The sequence below is a fragment of the Drosophila miranda genome (genome assembly GCF_003369915.1).
Source record: "Drosophila miranda strain MSH22 chromosome Y unlocalized genomic scaffold, D.miranda_PacBio2.1 Contig_Y2_pilon, whole genome shotgun sequence".
NCBI classification, from domain to species: domain Eukaryota; kingdom Metazoa; phylum Arthropoda; class Insecta; order Diptera; family Drosophilidae; genus Drosophila; species Drosophila miranda.
This window is the reverse complement of record NW_022881614.1, coordinates 661,808-677,434: the sequence shown is the minus strand read 5'-3', so window position 1 is coordinate 677,434 and position 15,627 is coordinate 661,808. Positions and strand designations below refer to the sequence as shown.

Genomic DNA, 15,627 nt, shown 5'->3' with positions numbered 1-15,627 from the left:
AATGCAACTCCGCAGACGGGCAGGATGCGTGTGCCCCGAAAATCGTTCGTTGGTTCCGTCTGGGAGCGCGTTAAAAGCGCATTCTGTCCATCCATCCATCCATCGATCCTCCCATCATCTCGAATGTCTGGAGGCGTTGAGGCGCACGTTTATGTAATTATAATAAGTTTTCAATTTTATGGCTTAATAATGTGGTGGGGAAGCAGGCAGTGAAGGCACAGCTTCACCTTCATCTCTGCTGCAGTCCCATCTGCTGCAGTCCCCCCTACTGCTGCTGGATCCACTGCTGCTGCTGCTGCTGGTGCCCCATTATTAGGCGACAAGCGTTTAAGCAATGTCCAGAGTCAGAGCATCCGAAGCAAAAGTAAATTGTTTTGGGGCGATTAAGTCAACAAGACGGCGCTAACATGCACCACGGACCAGATCCAGGGACCACGGACGGAGCAGAAGGTAGGTTGAATGAACTGCTGCTGGGCTGCCGGTCTGAGACAGGGATAATGCCGAAAATTGATGAGCTGCAAATGTGCGAACATTTAAGTTTCCGATGCACCCGCTTCGCTCCCCTACCCTTAGCCACCCAGCAGTCGGGGTGCATTGATTCATATGCATAATCCGACACCTTCCGCGAATTTCGCACTTGGAAGCGCATCAATTACAGAGCATCGCTGGAAAGATAGAAATGTCAACAGCTCGACAAAGACAGAATCGGAGAGGTGTGCTTATATCAGTGTTCTATTCAGCAAAAAGGAGCGGGGGTATCACCCAGCCACCCAAGCGTAAACCGCATAGCCGCATAAGCGATGCGGATCCGGATCCGGATGACGATCATCCCAACCCATTGAGTGGACGCTCTTTGATCTGTCATCATTATCCCCCGAAACACACAGCATGTCGCGCGTGTGTTTTGGGATTCGATTCAGGGGTTCTATTCGGTTCTGTTCTGTTATGTTCTGTTATGGGTTGCTCGCTTGATTATTTTTATATTTATATTTGATTATGTTTATAAGGCAATAAATTAGAAAATCATCACCGAGTCGCAGCCACAGGCACTCGAAAAGGACTATTATAAGCTACGTCTTTGTTGTGTCTGAGGGACAATGTAGCGAGTACATTAAACGGTTAATTTATGGTTACCTCTGTAGTGCTCTCTTTCTCGTAAAAGGTTGGCTCCTCGTGTAGTGCAGTGCCAGTCCCCTCCCCAAATGACATTGTTAAAACGCCCCAAGTGTCTGCAATTTGTGGATGCACTTAATGTAGTTATAATTTTAAAATGCCGCAGTCCCCAGAATCCCGACGGATCCAACGTGGGCTTTAAGGGCTACTAACCCTTCCTCTGATCGGCGCGGTCTGATTGCACACCTTGGGTAAGCTCGATCGGTCCGATCCGATCCTCTCCCTTGCTCGCAAATTGCATTCGGGGATCGCTACAGCTGCACACACGACAGGCAGACATGCATACAGTCATACGTGTGTCCAAAGGTCGAAGACGCGTCGACGCGTCGATCAGGTATCGGGGCAAAAACCAGAAGTGCTTTTTGGCAACATTACAGATTCGGAAGTGCAGAACCTGGGTTTACCTTCGATCCTATAATCGTTACCCTGCAGCACGGGGAGGGCAGCCTTTGCCTCCTCCTTCCTAAAGTGTCTGTGGCAAGGTGTGCAGACTGCCACATTAGGCTGAAGCTGGAGCTGCAAGTGTAAGTGTAAGAGACTGTAAGTGGCATTGGCATTGGGGGGCGTGGGGAAAGGTAGCCAAACTTGACCCCAGAGGCATTGCTTAACTCGATGATCATTCGGCTGAGCAATTGGCCGATGGGTGCTGCATGCAGGAATGCCGTAAGATTTATGAACGGAAGGATAGATGGATGGATGGATGGGGCGGTGGGCGGTGCCACGCAAAGCACTGATACTCCCAAGTACTTGGGCCAGCACTGGACTTTAGTTTTTCAATTAGTTGAGCTACCGTATTTGACTTTTGCTCCTGCCCTGGCAGAGTCCAGAGTCGGATCAGATCCAGCGAAGCGGCTACCGACCACCAAAAAGGGGACAACGAACCGAATGATCATTGAGCCTGGATCTGGATCTGGAGATGCAGATGGAGACCATGGAGACCAGACAGGGGACAGAGGGACTGGGTCTCCGAGAGTGGGGCACAACAACAGTCAAAGAAGCACTGGGGCATCGTAAAAATATTGCATTTAGGCAGAGCGATGGACGGCAAACGCTTTCCGCGTTTTCGTTTTACGATTCCAACGATGCAACAGAACCCAGCCACTTCTCGAAGTGGCAAAGTTTTATGATTATTTTAACACTTTTGCTGGCTTAGACTCGGCCCTTGGGCAATGGGCAATGGGAACTGGCTTCAAGAGGAAGCCCAAGCTGAAGCCAAGGATGGCATAGACAAGCGTATAATTGATTTGAATTCTATGATGTGTGTTGGCCGATTTCCAGAGGCGTTGCGAGCCATTAAAACCATAATTACAAGAAGAGTTCGGCCAGTTCGGGGAGTTCGGGGGCAGTTCTATAAGGATATAAGGCTCTTATGTATCCTTTTGGCATATCCTATCATTAGCCTGTCAGCGGCTTCGAGCTGCGCTTCCATGTGGATGTGGATGTCGATGTCGTCGTGTTTATTGTGTTTGATCACATAATTTCTGTTTTTATGGCACAATAAATGTCCTGTCCTTTCGCTGGGGTCCATCTTCCCCTCATCTTTATTGTGCTTTGTCTCCTGGTTCTGGTTCCTGCTCTTTCCTTTTTCAATTTGGCCATAATTATGTCAGACATTTAATTTATCGCAAGCAAAGGTCCTTCCTGCCTTCTTCGGCGGCGGCTTCTTCTCTGCCATCTTTCTCGTTCGTTCCTCCAGCAGCACACACGCAAACTTTCGGACCAGGACTCACCCTACTCTCTGCCAGGGAGAGAGTCGAGAGTAGAGTCTCGCCATCTCCCTCTGGGTGTCCTGTCGGCCATTTTCCCAGTGTCGTCAGGGTTCAGTGGAGCGGAGGACAGGCCGGGGGGGGCCCAGCAGAGGCCCCTTCTCGTCTCTTAATGTGAGAAAATGCGTTGTCCTGTCAAGTCCTCTCTTGTAACTGCTCATTTTGCTTATCTGCTCGCACAATCCGACCCCGGACTCTGACCAGGCTCTGGTCCTGTGTGCAGTGCAGGTGTGGAATGTCCTAGATGGATCAATAAAAAATAACCCTGTAAACTCTATACAAATTTCGATTTGTGGAAATTGCGTTTTTATTAATTGGCTTTGACATGCCACTCGTCTTGTGTCCTGTACCCTTGTGTGTCGGGTGTCCTCTGTCCTGTGTCTTCTGCCCTAGTTTTTATGGCACTCGAAAATCGCGTGCAGCAGTCCGCCTACAACTGTGGCACGAAAGGGCAATGCGACTCCTAGACTCCTAGACGAGAGAGATATTGCAGAGGATAGTGATAGTCCGCCGAAGGACTTTTATCTAATCGGCGTTGTTCTTGTCGGCGATTGTCTTTGGGCCTTTGGGTACTTGCTGTCTGTCTGTGTGTCTGTCTGTGCGGCGCGTGTCCCTGACGCAAGGTGCATCGTGAGGCGAGAGGCGAGTCTGCGTTGCAACCTGCCTGACTGCATCCATCATCGCGTGGCAGAGTTCCACAGAGCCACAGCAATGCTCCCGCACACAGGAATCCTACTCGGTTCTCCATCCTCTTGTGCCTCTTTTTGCTGAACAATTTTCAGGGATCCGCCGCTTGCATCTGCTGATTGCCAGGACCAAGCGATGGCAACAGCAAAAGCAAGAAAACCCTCAATTAGGCCGCCCCTGCAATTAGAAAAGATACTTTTGATATTCTTGACCCTCTCTGCAAAAACCATCAGCCAACAGCAACACAAACAGAAGCAGCAGCAGCAGCAACAACTAATTTGTGGCAAGTTCGAGCAACTAATTCCCCTTTAGAAGGGCGCCCACGCCAGAGAATTAAACTTTTTGTCCGCTTCCCAGGCGAATTCCAACGGCGGACACCGCTCATTAATGGACCATGAAATCTAGACGCAGACGGGACCAGAGACCCAGGACCCCCGGCAGCCCCCAGCCACGAGCCGAGGCGGCAGCTTCAGCTACTGTCTTGGTTTTTTGGATCCTCCAAAGCCAAGCCTTGCTGCCTCCTAATGATGAGCTGGGGCACGCATCGAGGAATGCGTCGCCTGTGGCGCGGTTCGGAGCTGAGTTTAAATTTGAATTCGAATTTTGATTAGAGAAAAAAGTGATGTGGGTTTCGCTTCCTTGGAGAAGACTCTCTGCTCTCTCTTCTGCCGGAGTGGAGTGGATTTCATTTCATTTACAATATAAGCGAGTGTAAGTTCTCCTGTTTACCCGATAGCGATCGCCTGACGGACGAACGCTCGCACGGACGGATGGACGGACGGACGGAGGGCGCGTGGAAAACCAAGTCAATCGGAAGATATTGGTTGACTAGCTATGTTAATTAGTAAACGAATGACAGTATTAAGTTATGTTTTTCTTTAATGATTATTTATTTATTCTTTGATTTATTTTTGCTGCAACACCGGTCCACACATTCAATTCGAGATCACACAAAAGAAGAGAGAGAGTGGACACTTCAAGTGTGACCAGACTAACTCAACATAATAATACTTAACATATCGATAATATTATTTAATGTTATTATTTGAATGTTGAATAGGCGTATTCCAACAGAAGAAGTTAAGCCGATTGCCTAGCCCCCTTTTTATACCAATTGCGACACCAGCTTTGAAACCCTGAAAAAGCCAAACTTCCCACTTCGGTTGCTCATTTGAGAATGCCCTGCCCTGCCAAGGGTCAAAGGGTAAGTCAGACCAGGTGGGAGGTTTGTACCGCTAGAAGCAGTCATCGAGGGCAGAGAAAGGCACAGAAAGGACATCCTGAAGTAATCGGTTTAGAAAAGTATATGGATATGGGTATGGGTATAGAAGTAACAGTTAATATAAAGAATCATGCAGTGATTTCAAAATGTATTAGAAAATGGATCTTTAGATAGCTAGATATGGCGGTATTTGAATCAACATAGAGAGGGTTATAAATGGTTAGTTGAATACTTTAACACGTATAGGGATTGAGATATATATGTATTCCTAAACAGATAGATAGCTACCAACCCATTGTTCTTGTCTTTTCCGCTTAAAGGGTATCCCACATTCGAGGCCTTCCCACACAGATTTGTGTGTCTGTGTTTGCGCGCCTTAATTAGGGCGTAGGTCGCTTTGGGCTCCGGGTTTGGGTAATTGCTGCCACTTGAAAGGTCTTTTGGTCACATAATCGCCTTATCAGATAGAGCAAGACACACGGAGGCAGTGAGCGGCGAAGAGGGGGAGGAATGATGAACAAGCTAACTGGGAGTTGGGCGTTGCATGATGGGTGGGCCCAGGACCAGCAGCAGCACCAGCACTGGTGCCAGGACCTCGTGCCAGAGAGAGTGTGTTGATGCCACCACGCACGGCTGACTCGCTTGATCTTATTATGCCGCACTTCGTTGCATGGGAAAAGTCGGGCAGCTGCTATCAGTGTCGTGTTGAGGAGGAGGCCTGTCTGTGCCCGGGATGAGCACAGGACGAGGATGAAGACCAGGACAAGCTGCTGGCTGGTTGGCATTGTGCCCCAGCCTTTGTGACAGTTTTATCTCTGCCGAGCAGAAGTTCCAGCCCCCCGCCGCTGTCCTTTCAGACCGCTCCTTGGGCCTCGGCCTAAGAATTTTGCATGTTTTTGCACAGGTTTTTGTGGTTTTTGGTGGCAAGTGGATTTGCATGGCTCTCGTTCAGCCAGGGCCATGGCGCTTAGCCATCACAGGACGCAGGACACTGCTCCAGGACCTGCTGGTGCAGTCACTGATTTTCGAGTCATGCTGCATTCCGCAATGAAGGAATAGCTAATTTCTATCATTTTCTATCCCACCTATGGATCAATATCCCCCCTACTCCATGCCCTGGCCTGCCACTCCCTCCATCCCCTCCATCCCCTCCATCCCCTCCTCCCTCTTCCCGCCCTGCGGCTTGACAATCAACAAGCAATATGACAGTTTTATCTTTCAGCGCCAGTCGCACTGGAAATTCATTTTCGATTCAATTGTGAATGCCACAGCCACAGCCGACAATTGTCGAATTCAATTAACGCTTGCGGCAGGTAGGCAGCACCACTGCCAAGCGTTACTTAACGCCAGGAACCACCCATGCCAGGAGCCACCCGGAACCCACCCCACCCCACAGGTCCAGGGGAAGCGAACGAAGAAGGAAGGTGGAAGGGAAGCCGTAGCTGTGGCCGTAGCTGTGGCTGTTTCGCCAGGGTAACGGCTATGCCCAATGCTGTGTCACAATGGGTTCGGGTTCGGATCCGGGGAGTATGGATGTGGATGGGGATGCGGCTGCAGATGCGACTCTGCTCTCTGCCTCTGCCGATTGGCCGGAACGCGGCTGCAACGGCAACGGCTACGGCTACGCTGCCGCAACGCTCTACGGCATCGAAGACTACCCCCAGGAAGGAACGACCAGCGCTGGCAGGCGTCATGCATGCACTGTGCACAGTGGGGCAAAAGCAGCAGAAAAACAGAAAAATACAGAAAGTACTTAATACGAATGAGTTTTTTGTTTGTTTTTTCAACAATTTCTATCATAATAAACATTAGAAACATTTTTGTATTCAAATATCAAGTTTTTTGAATAGTTTTAGTTATTTTTCAGCTTCTTCAATCACCCAATCCGATGGATGATATATTTCTTGGATTGGCACTCATTTTCCCATTTCCAATCCAAAAAACAAAACAATTCCTCTCTAATTTCCACCAACTTTTGCCACTGCACCAGCGTCAGCACGGCTTCATGCGACCCACTGTGCGCTGTCGAGTGCCCTCTGGGGACGACGACGACTCATCGCAGCGGAAGCCGCTACAGCCACAGTCATGGGCTCGACCAATGGCAGAGCTCACGCCACAGCGGGGCAGACGCATGCGCACCGATGTTGCACGCTCATTGGCCCGCTGATGATATGGTGGCTGGGATTGCGACGGCCGGCGGCTGGCGGTGCCGTGAAAAACCGGTTACACCAGAAAAACGTTCCGTTCGTGAGGGCGAAGGTGACGCGAGGGGGGGCCGTGAATGATTCTTTCGGTGTGTGCGTGGTGGGTTTTCAGTTTCGCTTTGGGCCTTCGTATTGGTATTGTTTTTCTGAGCGCGATAGTGCTGGCCGGAGTTTCAGTAGCCAGCGCTGGCTGATGGATGATCGATGCGTTGGCAGCGCGATTTGCGTGCATTTAGTCGAAATTTTGACGGTCGAGTGACAAGGTGCGCCGCGACGCAGTATTTCAATCCGCTATACGATCCGATACCCGTCGCGAGACCCAACCAACACCTGACCTGACTGTTTTGCCAGGATAAGTGGCAATAAGGAAACAAGTGTATCTGTATCTAAAACACAAGCGAAGAAAGTGAAGTTTTGAAGTGCTAATCGTAAAGGGATTGTACCAGAGCTTACCAAGTGGATATCCAGAGGAACAAGAGCACTCTCTCCAGTGCTCACAAGAAGGTGAGTGCTAGGAAGGCTCCCCCAGATGGTTCTAGTCTATCAAAATATCTTTAGAAGGCTGTTCCCTCCTCCATTGTTAAGACAGTTGACAAAAGATAGTGGCGATGCCTTATTAGAGACTTAATTACGACTTGGCCACATCCATCGCATCGACCTGGCCCATAATGACCACCATAAACGATTCGTAATCAAATCATTAAATCGTGGCGATTAAATCATTAAATCATATTTGAAAGGCTTAATAATGATATTTGCTTATCGTGTTCAACACATCGCTCACAGTTGTGTCCCTCTGCCCTCCGCCGATCGATCGGCTTATTTCTTAATGAACGACAATCTAACGGATCGGAACGGAGAACGGAACGGAACGAAGCCAAGTCTTTATCCATTCAGCCTCTGTCTCCGCTATGAATGAACATTGGAGTAAATTATGCCATTCCACCGGACGGATATTGCTCCGATTTCCACCTTTAACAGAAGCCGATGCCACAGCGAATTTGCATTGCAAAAATCCAATTTCAAGTTGAACTTCCGCCGCACTCGGATAACTACTGATCTACGGATCAGTTCTCTCTCTCTGGGCAAGAGCTCAGTTTTCCCACGGATGCCCAGACGGAGGGGTACCCAGAGCCCGACAATAGCTAAAAATCGTATGCTAATTAATTCTTTGTCATGCCGGTCTTTGGTCTTCAACCAGTGGCCATTATGGCTCATTGATTTTTCGGAGCTTTCTATCGAGCCCCAACGAGCCACTGGACAACTTATTTAAGATCTAGATGGCGGACGCATTGAGCCCCTGCCCTGCTCCATAGCTAATCATATTCAAATTGTGAAGCGTACGTTTTATTATAATTTTTTTATTTTGCTGTTAATGTCGCAGACCGAGCCCCAGCTACCCACAGAATGCTCTCTACATCGATCGAGCAGGTCCCGGGGTCCGGTCCGGGTGATCTGAAACAGAAGCTCGGCCAACCTGTCGGTTCCACTTTCAGTAATCGCACGATTTAAATTATTGTATGTTTAACTAATTTCTATCGGTTTTTATGTCGTCTCTGTTACGCTTGACATGTGCACGCGGACTAATTGAGGCTTACGGGCCGGGCCATTGGTGCTCCACACAGAGTGTACTCCTCCGCCGCTCCGCTAGACGGTTGCTAGTGGTCTGATTTCTCTAGAGAAAACAGATCTCTAACCAGAACCTGAACCCGTTCAAAGTTATCTTTCGATTAACGTTTTTGTGGGGCTTAGACGTGATATTGATTCTACATCAAACCTCAAACATAATCCCAAAGGTTTTCCACTGATATTTAGATAATATTATAATAGGAACTATTTAAATTAACAAAAATCCCAAGTCAATAATATATTTCCACTTTTAGTTTTTTCTTGGATAGACTATTGCAAACTATAGAATTACTACCAAACCAAGAACGGATTATCTATAAGAGAAAAGGTCTTCATATTGAAATGGGCATCCCTGCACTCATATTAACCATAAAAAATTATACATCGTATTGTCTTCTATCTTCTGATGAGCTAGAAATGAAAACATTCAGGGTACATCCTTCAGAGCGCGAACTCCTCCCTTAACCCATTCCCTAGTAGACATATCCCAAAAGAAGAGACCAAATCCCTTGGGTCCTTGTTCTTGGTCCGATCTAGGGGTGGAAACCCTCCTAGAACCGCTTCAACGCTCAAGTGCTCATTGGCCTCGATTAGGTCCCATTTCCAGTTAAATGGCAGGGAGGCACGCCAAATAGAGGTCCGTCCAGAGAAAGGGTAGAGGGGGAGGTGTAATTTAACCCCTTTTCATTGCATCTAAATTGGCTTTGGCCGAAATGTCTATTTCACTTTCTACAATAGAGTTTTTGCCATGCAATGGAATCCTTATCGCGGTTCGGTATAAGCCAAAAGCCAAAAGCCAACTGCGAACTTTATGGCCTTAACGGCCAGCACGAGTTTCCCATTTGACGGTGAGCGGCGGTAAGCCACTGAGAAGTGGGAACAGAATCGCCGACAGCCAAAAAACCCATTGAACAACTTAATTTCAGAGTCAGAGTCGGAAGGGAAGAGGTGAGGAAGGGAGGGAGGGAGTACGATATGTGGTGCGTGTGTACACGCGTTTTCATGCCTCTGACAGGCTGGCGACAGGCCCGAATCCGAATCCTGGCCTTATTCATTCCAGCGACAGGAAGCGGAAACCACCCGCCGTCGCTGAAAGCCCATTTGCATATCTCTCCATTTGGGCCACGTTATTTAACGAAATGAGCAATTGGCCAAAATTCATTTTAATTGTTAACCGCCGGGCATTTGAATATACTCTTGTGTATAGTATGTGGCAGGCAGTCGCGACATGGACATGCAACGGGTAGGAGGAGGTTCCCATTCCCAATCCCAATCCCCGTTCGTGCCCCCCTACCTCTTCCCCCTCCGATAATGGGCCAGCAGTTCACGCTGCGTCGAGAATGTGCCTGATAAGCAGCTAATTTGAGATACTACTCCCCAGTGGGGATGGTGCAACCGATACGAGCCGAACCGAACAGATCCGTGGAGCCACCAGCACCACCATCGACCGGTAAGGTAACTCCCTTGCCGCACACTGGACATGGCCATTGAGCACATAAACCACTGCACATTAAATTCCGAGCCGAGCTGAGCCGAGCCGCGTAGTAGTTTTATAAAATAATTAAGTTTTATGTATTTTCCTTACTAGATTTTCACTGTTCTTCGGTTCGGTTTTGGCCACAACCTGGAGAGCGGAGAGTGAACAGCAGAGAGCAGCGATTTCGTGGAAGCCGTAAAACCTCTTCGGAGAGTGGGCCGCCGTCTGAGGAGACAGCATCAGCATCTGTAGCCCCAGCATCGGGCAGGAATCCTAATAGCTGCGCCAGCGACCACGACGACATCCATCAAAGCGCTTTTATGGCGTTCTTGCTTGAAATTTGATTAAAATTCAGCGATTAACTAAACAACATCCAGCAGCAGCAGCAACAGCAGCAGCAGCAGCAGCAGCAGAGAAACTTAACCAAAATACTTGACGACGGCAGCGACGAATCAATCTTGGATTGAATTGTTGATCACATTTCTGTTTGGGTGACGCCGAAGAGAACGCCGGGAATCGATTTCTTCAGCGTTTCAATCATGCCACATACAGGTGAGTAGAGTAGAGTGGAGTGTTTTTTTTCTATCGAATAACTCGCTAATGAACTCGAAGTTCGAAAGCGCCAGATGAGATCTGTCCAAGAGAGTTCAACGCATACAAAGCGTTCATCCGAAAGAAGTGCCACACCAGAAGATACGGTTATTACGGGAGTGGAGTGCGCCGACAGCAGCCTTTACGATCGTGGGCACGGGTCCCAAGATTAGCCAACAGTCATTAGAGTGGCCGGGAGGGGGGATGGAAGGGGTCGTATCTGTATCTGTGGCTATTGTAAATCTTCGAGGGCTTTCGTGCGGTTTATTGAAGCTTAGGAACATGTACGTAGTACTCGTAAATTCCAAAATGTTTGCTATGCAAATGTTTCATCCAGAGGCTGGGGAATGGGGCATTGCTGGCCCCAAGGGGATCTCCAAGTCGAATGGGAATCTAATGAGAATATCCTTTCTTTTCCTTGCCAGGTCAAGCTGGTGTCAATCAATTGGGCGGCGTCTTTGTCAATGGACGTCCCCTGCCGGACTGCGTCCGCCGCCGGATCGTGGATCTGGCCCTGTGCGGAGTCCGTCCCTGTGATATCTCCCGCCAGCTGCTGGTCTCTCATGGTAAGTGTCCGCTCGACAGCAGAGTCCAGGGAGTCCCGCCCCTACAGCCATCTTTTTCTTGTTCTCTCTTCTTTCCAAAGGTTGCGTCTCCAAAATACTGACACGATTCTACGAGACAGGCTCCATACGACCGGGTTCCATTGGTGGCAGCAAGACCAAGGTAAGTTGTGGGTCGGGGGTCGAGAAAACACCACATGTGGTCTCCAGGTGCAGGTGGGTGCGGGTGTGTGTGTGGGTGGAGGGTGGAGGGTTGGGGCATGAAATCAACAAACGATTATATAAAAATCAAACGCACAGCAGTAAATCCATAAAGTATCACAGAAACATGCACAGAAATGTAGATAAGTTAAGGATTGTAACCCGACAGATACATAGTTTACATGTTTTGGCTACCATGGGGATGGACGCATAGATGGTTGGTGATGATAGTTCTCTCTAGCTCTCTCTCTCTCTGGTGATAGTGAAATCCACTATTGCGATAAGCACGAATCAGGACCCATACGATACCATCCATACTCCTGCGCTCCCACTCCTCCTTCTTCTTTTCCTGCTTACACAAACAGTTGTTCAGGTGCGATATTTGTCGACGGCAGAGAACGCCTAATTAACGGTAGTTGCAACGCCCACAAAGTGCACAATGTATTCAGGAATATTCCCTATAGATATGGGGGATGGGGGTTGAGGGTGGGTGGATCCCCATCCACCCACTTACATGGTGATTCAATAACCGCTTGCACTCGCTCGAACAAAACGCGCATTTAACACCTACGCTGGGTCAATAAAGTCCACTTCCCTCCGCCCCCGTTCACTCCCATCCACCCTTGAACACTTGCAGGGGGAACGGAACGCGGTCTCTATTCCGGACACAGGCCCAACAGCAGGCCCAAAAGCAGGAGCAGGAGCATGTTATATTCGTCAGAAGGTAAGGGCCAGTGCGCGCGTGTAGATGGCCGATAAGATCTTTTCCCGCGCAGCGGCGTACCCTTAAGCGTATTTATGAATTTTTAATGAATTGCCGCGTCCCACGTGAGGAGCGGAGGCGCCACTCACTGCCGGTGGACACATCAGCTCGTGGCAGGCTCCCAGTTCCATCGAATCGTCCTCTCCACAACAAATTAACATATGCCACAGAGAGAGGGGCGAAACACCTTTCAGCGTCTCGTGTGGCACTCTGGAGTCCGATGCAAATCTCTGAACATGACAGCTGAAAAGGGGCGTGGCCCAAAAATCAATGTGCACGTTTTTGCACAATTGTTTGCGCCCCACAGCGAAGGTTTAAACTTAGTTTAGTTTAGTTTAGGGCACAATTGAATTTCACGGCAAATAATTGTTCACGCGTTCCATCCACAGGGAGGGTTACAGCCAGAGGAAGCCAAAGAGAGGCAGGGAAACGAATGGAAATTAATTTATCTGGAATTCTCTTATGTTGATTTTCGACTTATTATTTGTTCTTGGTTGGGAAAATGCAGATGGAAAAATTACAAATCACAAAAACATATGTTAGCTCCTTTAAAACTGAGTGCGCGAATATTTGTCTTTGGCTAACTTTAGACTTGTTTCGTTTAAACATTTTAACAAAATAATGAAATTAAATTACGCCTATAAAAATGAGTCAATATTATAGAAAATTGATTCATTTATTTATCGGTTACAATTATTTATGCTTTGAAAATCACGATGGCAAAGCTCTTAAACAGAAATAAAGTAAAATTGTGCATTTGTGGAACAAAAATATCGTATAAACTCCCAACTCTCTCTCTCTCTCTTTTTAGCAAGTGGCCACGCCCACTGTCGTAAAGAAAATCATCCGGTTGAAGGAGGAGAACAGCGGCATGTTCGCGTGGGAGATCCGGGAGCAGCTGCAGCAGCAGCGCGTCTGCGATCCCAGCTCCGTGCCGTCCATCAGCTCCATCAACCGCATCCTGCGCAACAGCGGCCTCTGGACGGACGAGATGACCTCCAGCCAGCAGAATGCGGCGGCTGCCGCTGCAGCGGCGGCGGCCCATCAGGCGGCAGGCGGAGGCCCAGGCGGACCAGGAGCTGGCTATGCCACGCCCGCGCAATTATACGGGGGACCCAACAACAACAACAACAACAGCCACTCGCACAAGACCCAGACACCGTCGGGAACCAATGCCCCGCCCTCGGCCACGGCCACGCCCAACGGCGGTCGCTACGCGAAGCCCCCAGCGATGATGATGACATCCGCCGGAGGGGAGCTGACGCTCAAGCCCGCTCCCAAGCTGCCACCCAGTCATGGGCATTCCCACGGACATGGACATGGACATGGACACGGACATGGACACGGACATGGACAAAGTATGAGTGCGAGCGTGTCTGGTGGTCTGGATCTCAGCTACTCGGCCCTGCACAAGCACTGGCTGTGGAATCCCTCGCTGCTGTACTACACGCAGGCGCACATTCAGGCCCAGGCGGCCGCCACGGGGGCCCAGTTCCTGCCCTACGGCGGCGGCCACCTGCCCCACGGCATGGCTGCGGCTGCAGCAGCAGCAGCGGCTGTCGGAGGCGAAGCGTCCAATGGCGGGGGATTCACCAAGTCGGAGAGCTCCATCGACCTGTCGACGCCTGGGCCCACCGGCGACGCCCTCAGCGACTGTGATTCGGGCAAGTCCTCGCCGGCCGCCCTCTCTCTGAGCGCGGCCCGGGGACAGCTGCTAGGCCACAGCCACAGCCGAAAAAGGAACCCCTACTCCATTGAGGAGCTGCTGAAGAAGCCGGAGAAGCGGCTGCGCCTCAGCAGCGAGTCACAGGCGAGTCTCCTCGAGGGGAAGCGGCGGAGCGAGCACCTGGAGTGCCTCTCGTCCAGCTCGTGCGAGAGCAGCCAAGACGGCTCCTCCGAGTATGTATTAGTGCAGACGAGTCCTTGCACCCCCATCCCCCTACCCGTGGACACGGAAGTGGTGCCCGTCGACGAGGAAGACGACCAACAGCAGGAGGAGGAGGAGGAGGACTGCAGCGTGGAGGTCGTCAACTAAGTGCAGGAGGAGAAGAAGGAGAAGGAGGAGCATCTCTCAATGTCCCAGTTTTAGCCATGTATATAGATAGTATTAGTAGTACTAGCTTTGCCCAGTATCCCCCCGCCCCCCTCAGTGTCTGTAATTCTATATAAATATCTTATTTAAATATAAACGTATCTGTATCTGTATCCGACTAAATGAAGTGCTTTGCCCCCCTGGTGGTCTCTGGTCGCTCGTCTCTCATCTCTGTCTCGTCTCTGCTGTCTATGTGGCAGTGGTAGGGGCAGAGCAGAGAGCTCCCCCTTAATTAACTTGCGCGCCAATGAAGTGTCAACAAGTTGCAACAAGCTGGAGAGCAACAGAATGGGAACTGCAACTGGTTGGGGTTGGGGTAGATGCCGCGAGATGCGAGATGCGCGGCCGGCGAGTGCAAAATTACAGGATGTCTGACACGACCATAACTATCGATCGCCCGCAGCGGCGGCGGCAGCGGTGGCAGTAGATGGAGACGGAGACGAGCACTCGAAGAGGTGACAATAGAACTGCCACTGGCTGTGGCTCTTCTGCCACTGCCACTGGCTCTTAAAATGGCATTGGAATCGAAGGAGTCAAAGCTGTGTGGCACTGTGAGCGGAATTCATAAGCAGGCCGCCGCCTGGGGAGCAGCCGTCCATCGGACGTTCGATGAGGTGTGAAGTTGGGAAAAACTTTCCCAGCAGCAGCAGCAGAAGCATTGGGTTCGGGATCGGTGGATACTCTGAATATGCCACCAATAAATCAGCTGGTAAAGGCAAGGGAGCTGGCTAAAAATAATTGCCGCAATAATTGCGGCAGCCTTAAGTTGTGCAAAGCGCGCGACAAAAAAAAGATGGAGAACTGTGCCGCGGAGAGCGCGTTAAATATGCGAGTGGCATAGGACCCGACCCGATCGGAGTAGTGGAAAAAATCTGCCATAATTGTATTACGTGCAGGCGGTGCCGCGGTGCCGCTATTCCGCATCCTGGCATCCTCCTGCACCTTCTCCATCCTGCACTCCTCTGCAGTGCCCTTGCTTCCACTTCATAAACAATGCTAAAAGGCGTTGAGGATGCGCGCAAGGAAACTGACGGCCAGGAATGCAGAATCAGCCAAAGAAGCCTCCTGATCATGGCCAGATTGAAATGCCCTGGCATGACTATGACTGACAGCCTGACTGGGAGCAGGGAAGCCGCACAAAAAACGACCAGAGAGCAGAGAGCACAGACAGGGAGGGTCTTGGAGAGGGGAGAGAGGGAAAAGGAAAGAAAACGAGAGAAGGAAGAGACAGGAACAGCAGACAAGATCGATCGCCGGAT

At 50.0% G+C, this 15,627-nt stretch overlaps 1 protein-coding gene across 1 annotated transcript; it reads left to right on the top strand.

The window, feature by feature from the left end:
* The first annotated feature begins 10,784 nt into the window (after positions 1-10,784).
* LOC117192855 (paired box pox-neuro protein-like) lies at positions 10,785-14,481 on the top strand. Its single transcript, XM_033397609.1, has 4 exons — positions 10,785-10,899; positions 11,175-11,315; positions 11,396-11,475; positions 13,088-14,481. The coding sequence occupies exons 1-4, from the start codon at positions 10,785-10,787 to the stop codon at positions 14,309-14,311; spliced, it is 1,560 nt and encodes a 519-aa protein (XP_033253500.1). The 3' UTR covers positions 14,312-14,481.
* Positions 14,482-15,627: the final 1,146 nt, after the last annotated feature.

What these genes read in the sequence shown, in the direction of transcription:
- LOC117192855 (XM_033397609.1), top strand. Translation starts at nt 10,785, where the DNA reads ATGAGATCTGTCCAAGAGAGTTCAACGCATACAAAGCGTTCATCCGAA. An exon ending in CCAGCTGCTGGTCTCTCATG is followed by an intron (nt 11,316 to 11,395) that starts GTAAGTGTCCGC and finishes TTCTTTCCAAAG; the next exon opens with GTTGCGTCTCCAAAATACTG. An exon ending in TTGGTGGCAGCAAGACCAAG is followed by an intron (nt 11,476 to 13,087) that starts GTAAGTTGTGGG and finishes CTCTCTTTTTAG; the next exon opens with CAAGTGGCCACGCCCACTGT.